Source organism: Pteropus medius, unplaced genomic scaffold (genome assembly GCF_902729225.1).
Source record: "Pteropus medius unplaced genomic scaffold, Ma_sr-lr_union100, whole genome shotgun sequence".
Classification (NCBI taxonomy): domain Eukaryota; kingdom Metazoa; phylum Chordata; class Mammalia; order Chiroptera; family Pteropodidae; genus Pteropus; species Pteropus medius.
The window spans coordinates 1,786,042-1,805,368 of record NW_024350927.1 but is presented as its reverse complement, the minus strand read 5'-3'; the positions used below and the strand labels follow the sequence as shown (position 1 = coordinate 1,805,368).

Below are 19,327 nucleotides of genomic sequence, written 5' to 3'. Positions count from 1 at the left end.
CTGGGGCAGGGCCTGAGCATCCTAGGGTGGAGCCAAAGTCCTGGGGAGGGGCTTGGGCAGCCCAGTCGTGGAACCAGGGTCCTAGGAGCGGAGACAGGGTCTGGGGGAAGGAGCTCGAGCATCCCAGGGTGGAGTCAGCCCTGAGAACGGGCAACTTAGAATCCATGGAGGTGGTTGAGAGCTCTGGGGCGAATCTGAGCTGAGTGGGAGGTGCTTGGGTAGCTGGTGGCGGAGTCTGGGAAGGGAGGAGCTTGGTATAGAAAGGAGGACGAGGTTCCCTCCCTGACAGGACTGACAGAACTAGAACCCTGGGAAAAGGCCTGGGAGGAGGAGTCTGCCTAGGATGAGAGGAGCTTGGGAACTAGGGGCAGAGAGGAGTCCGGGGGGTAGAATCAGAACCTGGATGCAAAGGGGAGGAGCCCCGGGGTTAGAACCCAGGAGAGGGAGTGTGCTTGGTGATTTGTCTGGCATCCTGGGGCTTAGATTGGGGTTGCCAGGGACCCCAGGAGATGGAGGCTCAGAGCCCTGGCAGAGAGCTCAGAAGGATGGTGAGGGGAGTGGAAACCCAGTCTGGGGGTTTGGTCCCAGTGTCCTGCCCCAGACCTAGGCCACAGAGCAGCCTGGTATACATCCCTAGAACCAGCAGAGAGTAGCCAGGGGACTCTGGGGGCTGCTTAGGGCTCCCCCAGACTCCGTGATTCCTGTGCCACAGGACATGCGCGGGCGCTATGAGGCCAGCCAGGACCTTCTGGGTACGCTGCGGAAGCAGCTTAGTGACAGTGAGGGTGAGCGCCGTGCCCTAGAGGAACAGCTGCAGCGTCTGCGGGACAAGACCGATGAGGCCACTCAGGCCCAGGAGGATGCCCAGCGCGAGGCCCAGCGTCTGCGGAGCAGCATTGACCTCCTGAGCAGGTGCCCGGGAGGTCAGAGTGGGGGCGCTGAGAAGAATCAGTGTCTGGGCCTAATGCCAGCCCGAGCTGTGAGCATGTGGATTTGCACTAGTATGGTCCTAACTAGCCATGTGTGTCTGTTAAAGTTTAAATCAGTTAAACATTTTAAAAACTGAAAATTCAGTTCCTCGGTTACACTAGCCACATTTCAAGTGCTCATCTCAAAGAGTACGGTTGACAGTGCTCTTACTTGAGACTATTTCTTAAAAGTTTTTGAGAAAAGAAATTACCCACTCTCGACTGCCTGGTTATTTTTTGACTTTTGTTGTTGTTGTTTCTTGTTGTTTCTCTTAATAATAAGAAGTTTGAAAAATGGAGGGCAAGTAAAAAAGCGGGACCTTCTCACAGCCTCACCCGCCCATCCTAACCACTGTTAACGCGTTGATTTAGCTTCCGTTTGTGTTTCCTGACAACGAGGTAGCGAATGTTTCCTGTACACCTACTGTGTGCCAGGCTCATTGCTAAATACTTTACATGTATTATGTCAGTTAATCTTCCCACCAGTCTCAGAACCGTTACTGTCCTGAGGTTGAGAGGCTGGTCCAGGCTCACAGAGTGATGTGGCCAGGGATAGGAATTGGAATTCAGGTCCATCCGATAGCAAAACCAGTGCTTCCCATGTCTTAGAGGGAGAAGGGCTTTTTATATAGTTGTGTTCACAGCGAACAAACACCTCATTGTCCATTCTGCTATTTTTACTTAATATCGTATTGTATGCTTTTTCCCACCTACTGCCAGTCTTCGTATCTAGAATGCTTATGGGTTGCCACTTCGAATGAAGAGGCAGAGCAGTAGGAGATATGACAGCAGTCAGCCCTAAGCCTGAGCTGGAAACCCCAGCTGGCTTGGAAGGAGGCATTACAGACACCCCCACCCAGTCCATTGCTGGTGGCTGCTGGAGTTGGGAAAATGACAACGCTCTGCAAAGCATCAGAGTTCCCAGTTGCTGCCTCCTCCCTGTCCTGCCCTGGCCACCATGTGCTGCTGGCTTTTGCAGCAGGAAGCCAAGGAATCTGGACAGACCCAGCCGTGTTTGGCCTCCCAGAGTTGAGGGGCAGGGGCTGCTGTAACGGCATTTCCCGGTCACATTTCCCGGACTAGCAGAGTTGGCAACAAAATTTCCCACATGTCCCAGGAGCCTTGCCTGGCCTCTTCAACCTGGTGGCACACTGGAGACAATGCCAGTGTCTCCATCTGTTCCACTGGGCCTCCAAGTGCCCAGGTTGGGAGAGGAAGAAAGGCAGGTTCCCTCTGCCGGGAAGAGTCAGCTCCTGGGAGATGTGGATGAAATGAGTTGGCCATGGTCAGGGTCAGGGAGGGCTTCCTGGAGCAGGTGTCTTAGAGGACAGAGGCTATGGCTCCCACCTAGGATGACAGCAGGGGCATATTCCCTGGTGGGAGCAGCCCCCAGCATCCCCTTCAGCGCCCCTTCGCCGTCCTGCAGGGAGAAGGACAGCCTGGCCCACAGTCTGCAGGCAGCCCAGCAGCAGGCTGAGGAGCTACGGCAGGAGCGGGAGAGGCTGCAGGTGACGCAGGAGGAGCTGCGGCGCCAGCGAGACCAGCTGGAGGAAGAGCGGGAGGACACCGTGCAGGACAGCACGCGGACGCGCAGGGAGCTGGAGCGTAGGTGAGTAGCTTCTCCCTTGTCTCCCGACAGTGTCCCTGGGTGCTAGGCAGCACCCGTTGTCTCCTGGGCCTCCTACCGTCTTGAGGCCTCACGGTGTCCCTCTAATGTCAAGTCTTCTAATCAGCCCCATTTTGGTAAACCGAGGCTCAGGGAGGTAGGGGCACTTATCTGGGATCAGAGAGTTGCTAGAAGGTAGAGTGCGGATGATAATGACAACAATAATTAAAATAATGGTGGTAATATTAATATTTTTTAAAAATTAGAGTTACCGTGCTAATATTAATACTCACATTACTAAGTGCCAGACACCATTTTAAGCAATTGGATTGTCCTTATGATAACTCTATGACATAGGATCTATTATTAGCTCCATTTTATGGACGGTGGAACTGAGGTACAGAGAGGTCATGTAACTTCCCCAAGGTAACAGCTGGTTAGTGGAGGAGCCAGGATTTGAACCCAAGCATAGCATTCTGCCCCGCACTCTGAAGAGTTAACCTCTTAACCACTGCACTGTGTACTTCTATGAGACATAAGTCACAACGATGTTTCGTACATTGTAGTAGTGGATATCATTCTTGTTTCTGGAGGCCCTTGGGGAGATATGTCAGGCACTATTTTAAGCTCCTCATATATAAAGTCATGTATCTTTACAACAGCTTCACAAGGCAGGTGTTACCCATTTTGCAGATGAGGCCCAGAGTCACGGGCGGTGGCCCTGGCTGTCCTTGTAGGTGAGGCTCGTGACCCCAGGGCTCCTGCCTCGGGCCTGACCCCTGGCCTGCCCCAGGTTGTCTGGCTGCAGGAGACTCAGAGCAGGGAGGTGATGTGGGGCACTTCCCGCCCTCTGTCCCACAGTCACAGACAGCTGGAGCAGCTGGAAGTGAAGCGCTCAGGGCTGGCGAAGGAGCTGGTGGAGGTGAGGGAGGCTCTGAGCTGTGCCACGCTGCAGCGAGACATGCTACAGGCAGAGAAGGCTGAGGTGGCCGAAGCACTGGCTAAGGTGGGTCCATTTGCTGCACAACCACAAACCTATCCCTGTCCTCAGCCCCAGGCCTTCTCACTCTTGCCACAGACGGACCCGTATTTCAGGCTGACCTCTGACCCTGGTCACAGACTGACCCCTTCCTTCTGGACTCGGGCTAATTTTGACCCGGATCCCAGAATAACCTGTGATCGCAGCCATAAGTGAATTGACCTCTTCTGGTGGCTGCGTCCCTGCTTTTCCAGTTGCTCCTGTCCAGTGTCTGTAGTTCAGGTCATTCGGTCTCATCTCTGGATGTGGATCCTGGAGTTTGAGAGTTGGGGGCACAGTCTTTGGTGCCTGCCCCACTCCCTGTAGTCTTGGCCCTGAGCAGTGGCACCCCTAGGCCCCACTCTGGGGGACCCCTGCCCTCTGGCCCTGCCCTGCCCTGCCCAGCTCTGTGGTGTGCAGCTTCTTTTAAGTAGCTTCACAGGCACAGGGCTTCTGCAGTGATTGATTTGTCTTATCTCGTGTCTCCCTCGTCCCCCTTCCCCATCTCTGAGGGTCCTGCCTCTCCATGCCTCTTGTTTCTCCCCACCTTCCTGCCTCTTCCCATCTCTCTGCCTTTCTCCTTATCTTTCCTTTTCTCTCCATGTCTTTGCATATCTGTTCCCATCTCTCCCCTTCTCGCTCCATCTCTCCATCTGTCTGACCACCTCTGGCCACCCTGGTCCTGACCCTGCAGGCTGAGGCTGGCCGCGTGGAGCTTGAGCTGTCAATGACCAAGCTGAGGGCAGAGGAGGCCTCTCTGCGGGACTCCTTGTCCAAGCTGAGTGCCCTCAACGAGAGCCTCGCCCAGGACAAGCTGAGTCTGAACCACCTTGTCGCCCAGGTACGCTGTGTGCCAGCGCGCCCACCTGTGCTCCCCACTCAGACCCCACTGAGGCATCCTGGGCCCAGCCTCAGCCCTGCCTCCACGCGCATCTCCTTGTGCACATCTGTCCCTGTTCCTGTCCATCTTGGTCCCTGCCTCTTTTTGTCTCTGTCCTCCTCTCTCTCAATCCATCTGTCTGTCTTTCCTCTCTCATGGTCTGAGAGAAAAGACGCTCCCTGGTTCCTCCTCCCTTCTTCCCGCTCCCCAGTGTCCACATGCCCAAGGCACCATCCCTTATCCCCAGGAAGCCTCCCCTGGGCTGGCTGTGATAGGTGGGTGGGTGGTCCTTGGTCCTGGGTGGGACCTTCTTCCCTGGGTGGAGGAGCTGGGCTGATCTGCTCACTCACCGCCACCTGCACCGGGCTGCCACAGCTGGAGGAGGAGAAGGCGGCCCTGCTGAGCCAGCAGCGGCGGGTGGAGCAGGAGGCCGCCTTGGCACGGGAGCAGCACGAGCGGCTGGAGCAGCTGCAGCTGGAGCAGGAGGTGGATCGGCAGGGCCTGGAAGGCTCTCTGCGGGTGGCAGAGCAGGCCCGGGAAGCCCTGGAGCACCAGGTCCCCACACTGCGCCAGGAGCGCTGCCGGCTGCAGGAGCATCTGGCCCAGGTGGGTGTATGTCGGGGATGGGAAGCAGGTGGGGAAAGGGTTCTAGGCTCCCAGCCTCCTGCACCCTGTCCCGGGGTAACTCACAGGCTCAGAGCCTGAAACTGTTTAAATTCAGCCCCACCTCTGCTGGCCGGGGACCTTGGGCAAGCTATTCAACCTCCCCATGCCTCAGTCACCCCATCTGTAACATGGGGCTACGCGTTCTTTTCACAAAGGGCTATTCTGAAGAGGACACCCATGTAAGCACTTGGCAGTTGAATCACCACTCAGTAAAGGTTACTGATATATATTAGGTAGAGAATTTTAGAATTAGTATCTGACTTATTGGGACATCATAGCTGGAAGGGACCTTACGTGTTCAGGGATCCAAGTGTCTGTCCTGAAGAGCCTGGGTTCCTGGCAGGGGCCTCTAGGGGATGGGCCACGGGATGCAGGGAGCAGGGCTCCAGTCCCTAATCTGAGGCCTGCAAAGCAGCTTTCCTTCAATCTGTTTTGTGTATTCAGCTTCTCAGGGAGTTTTGGGGTATAGAAAGGGTTCCGTTATGACCCAAACTGAGTGAAGACCCTTATCGTTGCACGTGTGTGCGTCTCAGGTTCAGAGAAGGCTGTGATTGGTCCAAATACACACATCATAACAGGGCAGAGCCTGGGCTCGGACCTGGGTCTCCTGCCTGCCAGGCCAGGGCTGGGTCAGGCCCAGGGTTGGAGTGCTGCATGATGAGCAAGTTGGGGGATTCTGATAGTGCTTGGGTGGGGGCCAGCTTTCCCGGCAGCTGAGCGGGCGGGAGCAGGAGCTGGAGCAGGCACGGCGGGAGACGCAACGGCAGGTGGAGGCGCTGGAGCGGGCGGCCCGGGAGAAGGAGGCTCTGGCCAAGGAGCGGGCTGGCCTGGCTGTGCAGCTGGCGGCGGCTGAGCGTGAAGGCCGGACCCTGTTAGAGGAGGCCACACGCCTGCGGTAAGGCCTTGGGCTCTGTCCAGCCCACCCTGAGGGAGTCTTCCTGGGGCCACACTGTGACCAGCCACACTGTGACCAGTCATGGTTACTGAGGAACCAGGTTGCCAGTGTGTCCTAGCTATGGCTCAGGCTTCCCCAGGGAGCTGGGCAGGTAGGCTGGCACGTGGCCCAGAGTTAGCCACGCCCTAAGATCCACGGTCTCCTGGGGCCCGAGAGGCTGAGTCCCCAGGCCTGAGGGATTGCGCGTGCTGCAGCTTGGAGAAGGAAGCCCTGGAGAGCAGCTTGTTCGAGGTGCAGCGGCAGCTGGTGCAGCTCGAAGCCCGTCGGGAGCAGCTGGAAGCTGATGGGCAGGCCTTGCTGCTGGCCAAGGAGACGTTGACTGGTATGGGGGGCCAGGGGACGGGTGTGAAACCCCAGGCTCCAGCCCAGACTGTAACCTGTCGATTTCTGGGGTCTCATAGAAATTGGGAGCACTGGCTTTGGAGTCTGGCTAACCTCGGTTCCAATCCTGCTGCTGTCACTTAGATCTGAGCTTTCTTGAGCAAGCCCCTTCCCTCTCTGGGCCACAGGTCCCTCATCTGACAGAGGTGATAATGCCCGCCTTCTAAGGCTGTTGCTAAGACGCGGTGAGGAAAGCACGTGAAGACCTTGGCACAGTGCCTGGCTCAGCCAACAGTGACTGCTGCTTATTCTTGTCAGGGAGCTTAGAGAGTTCTGAGTTCTCTATGGAGCCATCACTGCTTCTCTGACCGACTCTCTGGGCCCCACAATCCCAGCTCCGCCTCTCTCCACGTGCCCCACCTAGTCTCTGAACTCAGGGGTTCTTCTCACTCAACGTTTACTAAGCACCTACTTGGACTGTGAACATTAATTTTCCTGTCCATGTCCACCTGAGCCAGACAGAACCAGGAGGGGAAATGCTGACAGTGGTGGGTTTCCAACCTAGGAGATGGCGTTTAGGTTGTCCACAGTGGGGTGTATCCTCCCAGTGGTCCCCTCCATTAATGCTGACAGGTAAATAGTCCACCAAGTTTGTTTATGGCAATTAGTCATTAGAGGAGATGCTTTATGGAAAGCTGGGCTGCTCTGGGAGATGACCTGTCTCCTCTGAGCCTCCATTTCCTCCTCTGTAAATTGGGGATGAGATCAGCTGGGCTGGCACGTTATGAAGCTGTGATGAGATTCTGTCAAGTGCTCAGCCAGGTGCCTGACCCACAGTAAGCAATCCGTCAGTAATGGAGGTTATCGTGTTTTTGCTGTCCTCCCCATTTGGGGGGAGGACAGTGCTCTCCATCAGTCATTTCATCCCTTTGATGCCATCCCAGGTAGGTAGGGTGGGGGACAGAGTTAGTGAGCTCAGGCAGCAGAGGGGGAAACTGAGCCCAAGAGGGCGAGAAGATTCTCCAAGGGAACCCAGCCTAGGCACCAGGTGGGCCCCTCTCCCCTTTGGGATTTTGCCCACAGAGTTCACCTAGCCTGAGTCTTTGGGCCCACAGAGAGGTTCTGACCCACGCCTGTTACTTTTCCCCATCCCCTCTGCACAGGGGAGCTGGCGAGCCTGCGACAGCAGATGGCAGCGGCAGAGGAAAAGGCGGCTCTGGACAAGGAGCTGATGGCCCAGAAGCTGGTGCAGGCTGAGCGGGAGGCCCAGGCTTCTCTGCGTGAGCAGCGGGCAGCCCACGAGGAGGACCTGCAGCGACTCCAGAGAGAGAAGGTTCGGGCGGCTAGGTCAGGGGGCGGGGCTCTGAGCCACTGTCTCCTCCGTGACCTCGGGGGTGTCATCCTTCTCACTTTGCCTCCGTCTCCCCATCTGTGAAATGGAACTTCGTATCTGTTCCAGTGGCCCTAGGGACAACTGGGAGGATCCACTGGGAACTCCTTATCAAACATGCAGATTCCCAGCCCCCAAATCCGGTCCAGCCCTGGTGATCCTGATACAGGGGATCCACAACCATATTTGGGAATTGCTGACCTAATGTATAGTAGGAAAGCACTTCTGTCTGCTAAGAAGTACTGTTTGCACATGAAAGATCACTCTGGGACCCGAACACGTGAGAAAGGTGAGGAGCCAGGTCACCAGAAGACAGAACAGAACTGTCTGAGAACACCGGCTCTGGAGTTACAGTGCCTAGGTTTGGACCTGATCTTGGCCACATACTGGTTATGTTATCTAAGGTCTCTGTGTCTTCATTTCCCCATATGTAACAATGGGGATAATGATAGTGTTGGGTATTATGAGGATGAGATAAGATAATCCATGTAAAGCTCTTAGTATAGTGACTGGCCCTTTGTAAATGCTCCATAAATGCTGGTTGTTATTATTATGGCGCTCGGATATTCGACAGAGTGGGCCTCAGGATAGGGGACCTGAGTCACCCATGTTGGACAGGGGCTGCCTCTGGCAGAGATTCAGGCTGTTACTGCTTGACTCCAGGAGGCGCCATTCACCTTGTAGCCTTCTTGGATTTAGGTAGATAGTATCACACTTCTCCAGCAGGTGGCAGTGAAGCATTTGAAGTTTCGCAGAGTTGCCAGGGACTGATGCTGGGGCCAGGCATCACCCTCAGACTCTGCCTGTGGGTTCCCCGCACCTACCCAGTCACCCGGGAGCAAACTCCTGTGCCCTCTTTACTGCCCCTGCCCCACCTGACCGGTCCTCTCAATGTCACCAGATCTGTGCTCTTTCCTGCTACTTTGCCGTTCCCAGACCTCACATTCCCTTCATTCCTCACAGCCAACTCAGCTCCCCTCTAGCCCTACCCCCAGTCCTGGTCCCTCTTCCTCAGCTTCCCTGTTGCCCTGACTGTCCTCAGAATCAGGCCACCTTCGCATAGCCCACAAAGCCTGGTTGCTGCCCACGACTGGCCCCATTGCTTACCATGTCCCCCTCGCAGTTCCAGCTCCAGCGACCCTTAAATATTATGATTTCCCTGTAGATCGTGTTTCCTCTTCCCTCCAGGCCATCTCTGGGACTGTCCTCTGGCCTCGAGGTTCTCTTCTTTTTCTCTCTTTCCTGGCTGACAGCTGCTTGTCTCTCTTCCAGGAAGTGTTCTCTGACCCGCAGACCAGGGCTGCTGCTCCTAGGGGCTCCCACAGTCCTGGTGTGTCCCTGTCACAGCCTTTATCGTCCATCCCACCTTGTAATTACCTGGTCACCTATCTCTCAGACTCTGGGATACAGGTAGCCCTTGCTGCCCTGAGGTTGGCAAGGGGCAGCCTGGGCCCAGCCTCATGGGTCACATGTGCCCGGGCTCGCCCCCAGGAGGCGGCATGGCGGGAGCTGGAGGCAGAGCGGTCCCAGCTGCAGAGTCAGCTGCAGCGAGAGCGGGAGGAGCTGCTGGCCCGGCTGGAGGCTGAGAAGGAAGAGCTGAGTGAGGAGATTGCCGCCCTGCAGCAGGAGCGTGATGAGGGCCTCCTCCTGGCCGAGAGCGAGAAGCAGCAGGTTCGTGTGGCCCCCACTGCTGCCTGACCGGCCCCTGTTCTGGGATTGGTTCCCACTCAGCCACCTAGCAGCTAGCAGTTACGATTCCCTCTCTGGGCCTCAGTTTCCCCACCTGCAGGATGGGGACATTCAAGGGGTGTTTGTGAAGCATCGCTAAGACCCATGTTCAGCGCACCATGCCTGGCACACAGTGGGACCTTGCAGAGTAGCAGCCACAGGTGTGACACCATGAGCACTGGTTCCAGGAATGCTGACCCACCCCGGGCTGGGCATGGAGTCCCTATGACCGTGACTGCCATCTGAGTGGTCCCGTGATGCCGACATGTATCAGTTGACCCTCCTCAAAAAGAACTAACTCCTGACTTTCCCATAATGTCATGGGGACAGGTCAGACTGTGTCCCTCTCCTCTCCTCACCAGCTGTGTCACCCTGGGCGAGTCACTTTACCTCTTTGAGCCTCGGTTTCCTCACCTGTAAAATGGGAATAATGAAGGGCCCTGCTTCAGGGTTGTTGTGGCAAGTTAGTGAGATCTATAAATTGTATTTATGTCTAGTTACTGTTACTATTGTACCTTTCTCGGGCTGCAGAGGGGGTGAACCTGCACCTCTGCCTTGCATCTACCTGTGGTAGCCCAGGCATGTCCCCAAGACCAACCAACTCTCCACACCCTTTGCTCCCTGCTTCTCCCAGGCCCTGTCCCTGAAGGAGTCCGAGAAGACAGCATTGTCAGAGAAGTTGATGGGTACACGGCACAGCCTGGCCACCATCTCCCTGGAGATGGAGCGACAGAAGCGAGATGCTCAGAGCCGGCAGGAACAGGACCGGGTAGGGCGGACTGGGCTGGCAGGCCTCCATCTGAGCCAGGGGACACAGCCTTTCTGGAGGAGCCCCATGTCTGAAGGGGAGGCATGGCTCTGCCCTGGGAAAGCATCCAGCTGTGTGGGGAGCTTCAGCCCTCCCCTGGGAGTCCCCATCGGAGGGATGTGGCACAGCTCTGCCCTGGTGAATCCCCTAGTCTGGAGGAGAAACCAGCTCTGTGGACTGCATTCACTAGGCATCGAGGGATCACAAAAGGTCGGGCCGGCCAGCCGAAGGGGGCCATGTTTGGAACTGAAAGTAAACAGTTCAGCTGGCCCAGTTGAGAGCAGTGAGGGGTCGGGGGGTGGGGGGGCAGGGATGAGAATCGGGGCACAGCACCATCTGAGGAGCCCATCTGTCCTAGAGCACTGTGAACGCCCTGACATCAGAGCTGAGGGATCTACGGGCCCAGCTGGAGGAAGCTGCCACTGCCCATGCCCAGGAGGTGAAGAGGCTGCAAGAGCAGGCCCGAGACCTGGGCAGGCAGCGGGAATCCTGCACGCGTGAGGTGAGCCGTCCGCCTCACCCTCTTCCGGGCAGCACCCCCTCAATGCTGCTGGAGGCCTGGACCGGTGGGGACCCAGAAGAGTGTTAAGATTCATCCCTGCATTCGAGGATAAATGAATGGCCAACTGAGATAGGACGCAGCAAGCATTTATTAAGTACCTGTTATATACATGTGGGACTCAGGGTGCTCAAGGAGGGGCTGGTGGGGTGCCTGCCTTCATGGTGTCTTCCATAGGATCATCGCGATCAGTTATTTCAGACTAAAACACCTCTGACTCCAGCACACTTTGCCCCAAATCATAACTCACACCTGTGGTCTTAATTGATGCAGAGCAATAGGTTGGGAGACCTGTGGCCAGGGATGTGAGTATGGGCTGGTTTCCACCACGGCCCAGCTGGAGTGGGGCCCGACCCATGTCCTATGACAACCCACTGTCCCCTCAGGCAGAGGAGCTTCGGACTCAGCTGCGCTTGCTGGAGGATGCCCGCGATGGGTTGCGGCGGGAGCTGCTGGAGGCCCAGCGCAAGGTGCGTGAGAGCCAGGATGGCCGCGAGGCCCAGCGCCAGGAGCTGGGTGAGCTGCGGCGCAGCCTGAGTGAGGGTGCGAAGGAGCGCGAGGCCCTGCGGCGGTCCAACGAGGAGCTGCGGGCTGCTGTGAAGAAGGCCGAGAGCGAGCGGATAAGGTGGGGTGACATGGGCGGACCAGCCCCGAGTCTTTTGCCAAGCCCTGTCCTTTGCAGTGAATTTTGTCCCTGGAAGCTAACTTTATCCCGCAAGATTCAGGGGAAATGGCACAGGCGTGGAATCTGTGCCCTTTAACTGAAGCCTGGCATTTGGGTCAGTTTAAGTCATTTTTCCTACTTGAAGGAAAGGGAAAAGTAACAGCAGGTGGGGTTGGGTCCAGACTCCGACCCCACCTACTGGTATCTCCCTGGATACTAGTGTGCACACCCCTACCTTGAATCACTGGTCCACCTGTCCTAGCTGAGGACGTGGGCTCCAGCCCCGGTGAGGTCAAGTCAGGAGGGGGCCACATGGGCAAGCAGCACTTAGGGCACCTCCCAGCCAAGATGTGGTCTGATGCATGCCCAGCATTAGCAGAAGGGGTTTCTGCGCAGAGCCACACACTGTACTCTTCCCAGGACCTGGGGCTACCTCTGACCTCTGCCCCCTGTCCCTTCCAGCCTGAAGCTTGCTAATGAGGACAAGGAGCAGAAGCTGGCACTCCTGGAGGAGGCACGGGTGGCTGTGGGCAAGGAGGCTGGAGAGCTGCGGACTGGGCTGCAGGAGGTGGAGCGCTCGCGGCTAGAGGCTCGGAGGGAGCTGCAGGAGCTCCGACGGCAGGTACCCAGTGCTGCACCCTCCCTTGGCACTTGCTGTGTGTGCCCCTGGGCCAGGAGCACCCCGCTTCTGGAGCCAGGGCCCCCCATATGTAAAACCATGGGCTTGAACTATAACAAGGCTTCTTACCTAACTTTTGTATTAATGGGTGGGCTTTGAGTCCCTGAACCCCTGAAACCATGTGCAGAAGTATGTCTGCATGTGTGTGCGTGTGTGTACATTTGTGTACATATGATTCACATTTTTCCAAGGAGAGGGTCCGGAGTATTTATCCAGATCTCAAAGGAATCTCTGAACAAGAGATGCAGATCCCATGAACTAGATTGGGAGCTGGCAAACTTTTTTTGTAAAGATCCCAGTAGTAAATATTTTCAGCTTTATAGGCCATACTGCCTCTGTCACAACTGCTCAGCTCTGTTATCACAGTGAGAAAGCAGTCCTAAATAGTACAGAAATGAGTGGGAGTGTGTCCCATTAAAATTTTGTATGGATGCTGAGATTTGAATTTTATATAATTTTTATGTGTCAAAAATACTGTTTTCTTTTGATTTTCTCTCAACTATCTTTTTAAAATGAATCATTTCTAACTATTTAAAAAGGTAAAAATCATCCTTAGTGCAAGGCCTTGCAGAAGCAGGCAGTTGGTGGACTTGGACTGTCTGTACCTTGCTGACCCCTGAACTAGATGATCTACAAACTCATAACCAAGAGCAAGCATTTAACAAGCGCCTTCTGCATACTGGGCACTGCCCTGGACACCATGGGCGCAGGCTTTTCCATTCTGGAAGACTCGCAGAACAGGAAACAGCCCCATTCAGACCCATTTAGGGCCTAGGCTCTGCCTCCCCCAGAGATGATATCACAGCCTGAATAACGAACCCTCTCTACCACCCACCACAGCCCCCTCTACCCAGGCCCTTCCTATTGGGTGATGTCCTGGAACCACAGGAGTCCCTGAAATTTGTGGCTTTTTCTGGGTTCTTTGAGTGCCACAGTATGATCTCATGTTCCCCTTACTATGGCGCCGTGGGGTAGGTAGGCCTTACCCCCTACCTACTCCTATGGGGAAACGGGCTTAGAACACACCTTTGCATCCCACTTGTCAGAGATCCAATCCCAGGCTGCTGCTTGGGGGCTGTGTGACTTTAGGCAAGTCACTTTCTCTCTCTGAGCTTCAGTTTTCTCATCTTTTAAATAGGGGTAATGTTAGTATCTACCCCATATAAGTTACATGGAGATTAAACAAGTTGATATGAATAAAGTGCTTAGAACAGGGCTGGGCACGTGGTGAGCAATAGTTAGGCATTATACAGGTAAAAGGTGACCCAGGGAGCTGTGGTTTCTGCCTTGCAGAACTCCTGGTCTGATGGGGTTCTGCCCTCCTTCCCCCGATCCCTGTAATAGGTAGTTACGATCAGATGGTAAACTGAGGTCACTGGTGCCCAGGTGCCTGGCATGGCTCGAATCCGGTAGAGTTATCTTGGGCTCCCAGTAGATCTGGGGTGGTGTTCGATGTACATGTCCCTAGACCAGTGTGCCCGGATGCCTCCTGTGCCAGGCATGGACTGGGCAGCGTGTAGAGGCACAGCTGAGCAGGATGCTATCAGAGCCGGCAGCCACGCCCCAACACCCTGGGCCAGAAGGGGCTGTGGCTGCTGAGAATGGGTCCTAGGTCCTATGTCTGCTCTCTCACACAGATGAAGATGCTGGACAGTGAGAATGCCAGGCTGGGTAGGGAGCTAGTGGAGCTGCAGGGTCGCCTGGCACTGGGTGAGCGAGCAGAAAAGGAGGGCCGTCGGGAGGCCCTGGGCCTCAGACAGAAGCTGCTGAAGGGCGAGGCCAGCCTGGAGGCCATGCGGCAGGAGGTAATTATGTGGGGGGGCAGGCTGCCTGGAGGAGGGTGGTCCTAGGAGGCAGTTACGGTGCTCTGTGCCCCTCTCCTTCCTTCAGGGAGAAGTAGGCAGGGACTCCAATGCTGGAGTCATTCTGAGAGACCACTCCCTACGACTTGTCACTGTCCCTGCTCCTTGAGATTCTTCCCCAGATGTAATAGTAATAACAGCTGCAAGAATGTGTAGCAGAGGAGGGAGGGATGAGGGGAGATCTGTAGATATAACCTTGTTTGATTCTCCTGGCAGCCTCATCAGGTAGGTACAGTTAGCCCCATTTTATAGAGAGAACCAGGCACTGAGGTCAAGAGAGCTCAAGGGATCTACTCAAGGTCACACAACCATGCAAGTCTGTCAGACTCCAAAGCCTGCACTCTTTCCACTCTGCCTTTTCTGGCTTTTTTACTACATCGAATCAATGGCGTGACCTCGACTAAGTCACATAAACTCTCCGCTTCAGAGCACTCATGGGATAGGGGCTGGCGCAGCAGCAGAGGTATACTGAACCTCGGCGGGCCCTGGTACCTACATGGTGTCCAGTAGATGGTGGTTCCCAGTGAAACTGTTGACTGGGAGAAGTTGACTCGTTCTCTAAACCAGAGGAGTGTGTGATCGTGTACTCCATCAGTAAATAATGTTTTAGTACAGGCCCCCATTATGTGATTTATTGATAATTTATGTGCACTCAGAGGCAGTGTAGCCTGGTGGTTAAGATAACAGCCTTTGAAGCCAGATTGCCTGGCTTTGAATCCTAGCTCTCACTTTACTAGTCGCGTGGCCTTGGGTAAGCTATTTAACTGCTCTGTGCCTCAGTTTCCTCATTTGTAGAATGGAGATGATTCATAGTGATAATTAGAGGCTTTTTTTGGGGGGTGGGGGGTGAGTACTTAGTGCCTGGCACTGATGTCTTACATATGGAAGCTTTAGCTGTTAGTTTATTACTAATAAACTGTGTACATTATAAGACATATAATGTACACAAATTCTAATAGCTTCCTCCCACATTCCCATGGATATTCCTTTCCTGCTTGGTGGAAACCACTAAAGTGCATGCCACTTTTGAGAGGGTGGGCTCCAGGCTAGGCCTGGGAGGTGGTGGCGTCAGGTTGGGGTGGGGGGTGGCCTTGCTGACCCTCACTTCCTGGTACCCCTGCCCCAGCTCCAGGGAGCCCAGCGCAAGCTGCAGGAACTAGATGGGGAGTTCCGGACCCGCGAACGAGGCCTGCAGGGCTCCTTGGAGGAGGCGCGCAGCGCTGAGAAGCAGCAGCTGGACCATACCCGCAGCCTGGAGTTGAAACTGGAGGCGGTCCGGGCCGAGGCCGCGGAGCTAGGGCTGCGGCTGAGTGCGGCCGAGGGCCGGGCACAAGGCCTGGAGGCCGAGCTGGCCCGCGTAGAGGCGCAGCGGCGCGCGGCGGAGGCCCAGCTGGGCGGCCTGCGCTCCGCCCTACGCCGAGGGCTGGGCCTCGGCCGCGCACCCAGCCCCGCCCCGCGGCCCCTGCCCAGCTCCCCAGCACGCAGTGCGCCCGCGGGAGGTGAGCAGTGGGCCACGGCCACCGACAAGGGGAGGGCCGCGGGGGGCGGGGCAGGCCTCACGGAGTCCCCGTCCCAGGTCTCCGCCCCAAGTCTGATTCTGTTCCGCCTATGAGCCCACCACTGGTTTGGCCCGCCCCTCCTTTGATGAGCAGCCTCAAACCCTGCCGCTTGGCCTAGTCCCTGCCTCCTGGCGAAGAGCCACCCCTCACATTACTTTCCGTCTCTTTGAAGAGCCCGCCCTTTACTGGGCCCCTCCCCTCTTTTAAAGCTGACGCTCCTCCCCTTCGGGTCTTAGCTCTCAGGGTAGCTGTTTTTAATTTTAATTTTTAATTTATTTTTTAAACCTCGCTTCTTTTTAAAAGGAGGTGGAGGACGCCCCTTCTCGATGCCCCTCACTCCTCCCAGGCTTTGAGCACCCCATTCTCTTCTGTCTACCATCCCTAGCTCTATACCCCTCCATACCAAGGCCTCTGACCCCCACATCTCCCTAGACAGATACACACCCAGCTCAAGACCCCTTCCGGGAACTCCTTCAGAAATCCTCCCAGCCCCACCTGCTCCCAAGGCCCAGTGGATGGTGCTGGAAAAATCAGCCCTGTGCTTCTGAGGTGGGGGCGTGGGAGCACCCCTTTAGGGAGTGTTCATCCTGTCTTAGCCAGACAATCTCATCTTGATTCCTAGGGCTTAGACTAGAACCTTAAATCTGTGGAAAACGCACTATGGGATATCGAGTCATTGCCTTTTCAAATCCACAGATTTAGCCCCAGGGTCACATTCATTCATTCAGTTAATGTTTACTTAGCACCTACTATGTGCCAAATACAATTTAAGCACTAGAGATGGAGCAGTAAACAAAACTGACAAGCATGTCTGCTCTTATGGTGTTTGTAGTCTAGGCATGGGAGTAGCAGACAAGAAACACATGTAAATGAAATACAGAATGTATTGGGTGGTGGTAAGGCCTGGAAACTAGGTAAGGAAAAATAAGCCAAGGGACACTGCTGGGAGAATGTAAAATGGTGCAGCCACTGTGGAAAATAGTTTGGCAATTCTTCAAAAAGTTAAATTTAGAGTTACCATATGACCCAAGAATTCCACCCCTAGGTATCTACCCAAAAGAATTGAAAGCAGGGACATACTTGTATACCAGTGTTCATAACAGCATTTTCACAATAGTCAGCAGGTGGAAGCAACCAGTGTCCACCCACAGATGAAATGGATAAACAAAAATGTGATGTATCCATGCAAAGGAATAGTATTCAGCCTTAAGAAGGAATGACATTCTGACCCATGCTACAGCATGGATGAACCCTGACAACATGTTAAGTGAAATAAGCCAGTCACAAAAGGACAAATATAGTAAGATTCCACTTACGTGAAATATCTAAAATAGACAAATTCATAGAGACAAAGTAGATGAGAGGTTGCAAGGGGCTGAGAGAGGGGGAAGTTGGCAGTGATCACTTAATGAATACAGGTTTCCATTTGAAAGGATGTCAGTTGGCTGGGGCTGCCGTAACAGTACCATAAACAGTGTCTTAAACAACAGAAATTTATGTCTCATGGTTCTGGAGGCTAGAAGTCTGAGATCAAGGTGTGGACAGGGCCATGCTCCATCTGAAGGTGCTGGGAAAGGACCTGTTCCAAGCCTGGTCCAGATTTCCCCTTTTTGTAATGATACCCATCATATTAGAATAGGACCCGCCTTATTCCAATATGACCTCGTCTTGACTAAATGACATCTGCAACGACCCTATTAAACAAAGTCACATACTGAGGTACCGGTAGTTAGGACAGTCAACGTGTGAATTTTGGGAAGACGCAATTCAACCCACAAATAGGGGTGATGGTTGCATAACAACGTGAATATAATTAGTGCCACTGAATCACACACTTAAAGATGATTAGAAAGGCGTATATTATATCTATCACAAAAAAAGTTTTAAACAAAGCAGGGGCGGGGCCTGGGGTGTTTGTGCGGGGACAGGGAGAGCCCCAGTGAGGAGGTGGTAGGAAAAGGAAGAATGGGAGAAGAGACTCAGGACGAGTGGAAGTACCTGTCCTTCCACTCGTGAGCAGCATGGTTGACAGCAGCTGGAGTATAGCAAGCAAGGGAAAAGGAGTGGGAGGCGAGGACGTGGGGACAAAGGACCTGCTCAAGTAGTCCTTGCGGCCACTGCAAGAATGCCGGCTTTTACTCTGAGGGGATGGAAGCCCCAATGACAGTGGGTAGATGTCCTGCTGTGTGTCTTTTGGACACTGTGGAACTGTCAGGTATTTTGGGTGTCACTTGGCAGAGGCAGGAGGATGCCAACAGGCTGAACCCCGTCATAACAACTCCGATGTTGACATCTAGGAGCTGTCCTGTCTCTGTCCACCCTGCCCCCTCCCGCCTCTGTTGCCCATTGTCTTCCCAGCTTCGAGACAAGCAGATGGGTTAACTGCTTTGCATCTGCATAGCCTGCGAAGGGTGGAATTGGTCTTTACCTCTCAGGGAATTACTGTGAGGATGAAATGAGGTGATGTAGGCCAAGCATTGGCTCGGTGTTAGCACTCAGTACAGGGAGACATTGAGGTGATGCAGTGTCAACCCTTGGACTGGGCCCTGAGGATAAAGCCCTCATGGTGTTCGTGGTCTGGGGCGGAGGGAGCAGACATTGGAGCCCCATGAGGGTGAGATGAGCTCCCCCGACTGCAGCCTAGGACCTGGGAGATCTCTGGGGAGTGGTCTTTACATTTAGGCCTAAAGGAAAGGACCAGGCAAAGTGAAGGCCCTAGTAATGGAAGAGGGAGTGTTCTAGAACATGGGAGCTGAGGGTGATGTGGAGTGACCAGCTTGTAAAGGGTGAGAGGCTGATACCAGGGTATACAACATGGCCTCTAAGTTGGGCTTGGCTCTGAGGGCTGTGGGGGCTGGTGCAGGGTAAAGCAGGAGGTTGAGGGGACCCAATGTGTGCTGTGGGAAGCTCATGCAGGCACAGCAGGGATGGGGGAAATGCATTAAGAGCTTGCAGGCACCATCCTGGCAGGAGAGGCCAGTGGCTCCTGCATCCCTGAGCACGTTTCCTCCTTTAGGAAGTGGGGAAGGGCTCAGCAGCCCCAGCCCCAGCCCCTTGGAACGCAGCCCTGGATCTGAGCCACCATCCCCAGGACCTGCCACCTCCCCAGCGTCTCCAGACCTAGACCCGGAGTCGGTGCGGGGGGCCCTCCGGGAGTTCCTGCAGGAGTTGCGGAGTGCCCAGAGAGAACGGGTGAGGCCGGCTGGGAGTGGCTGGACAGGGAACTGGGTCGCTGAGGGCCCTCTGCAGGTTGTCAGAGCAGGGGTCTTCCCTTTCCCTCAACCTTGGGGCTGCAGGATGAACTTCGGGCCCAGACGAGTGCCCTGAGTCACCAGCTGGATGAGATGGAGGCTGAGAGGGATAGCGCAATGTCACGGGCAAGGCAGCTGCAGAAGGCCATGGCCCAGAGTGAGGAAGGTGAGTCTGACCCCCTGGGTCTTTGCTCTCTCGTGCTCTTAGCAGCTAAGGTGGGAAGCTGTGGGATTGCCCGGAGCGGCTTATGCATCTGTGGCTTGGCCACTGTGACCTGAGACATGTGATCATGTCTCCTCTAGAGGACCCTGCCTGGTCTGCTCTATCCCATGTCCAGACCCACAGACCCTCAAGGACTCAGAGAGGCAGATCCCATGTCCAGGCCCACAGACCCTCGAGGACTCAGTGGTGG

At 55.1% G+C, this 19,327-nt stretch overlaps 1 protein-coding gene across 1 annotated transcript in view; it reads left to right on the top strand.

Annotated features, from left to right (window-relative positions):
• The window catches only part of CROCC (ciliary rootlet coiled-coil, rootletin), a 36,324-nt gene that overhangs the window by 10,848 nt on the left and 6,149 nt on the right, over nt 1-19,327 (top strand). Inside the window, exons 13-29 of the mRNA XM_039842106.1 lie at nt 713-912; nt 2,395-2,577; nt 3,436-3,580; nt 4,287-4,433; nt 4,848-5,078; nt 5,840-6,033; nt 6,288-6,415; nt 7,578-7,747; nt 9,296-9,475; nt 10,167-10,301; nt 10,699-10,842; nt 11,286-11,524; nt 12,026-12,185; nt 13,880-14,047; nt 15,231-15,603; nt 18,680-18,855; nt 18,960-19,080. Coding sequence (XP_039698040.1) covers nt 713-912; nt 2,395-2,577; nt 3,436-3,580; nt 4,287-4,433; nt 4,848-5,078; nt 5,840-6,033; nt 6,288-6,415; nt 7,578-7,747; nt 9,296-9,475; nt 10,167-10,301; nt 10,699-10,842; nt 11,286-11,524; nt 12,026-12,185; nt 13,880-14,047; nt 15,231-15,603; nt 18,680-18,855; nt 18,960-19,080 — 3,094 coding nt within the window. The remainder of the gene's footprint in view (nt 1-712; nt 913-2,394; nt 2,578-3,435; nt 3,581-4,286; nt 4,434-4,847; nt 5,079-5,839; nt 6,034-6,287; nt 6,416-7,577; nt 7,748-9,295; nt 9,476-10,166; nt 10,302-10,698; nt 10,843-11,285; nt 11,525-12,025; nt 12,186-13,879; nt 14,048-15,230; nt 15,604-18,679; nt 18,856-18,959; nt 19,081-19,327) is intronic.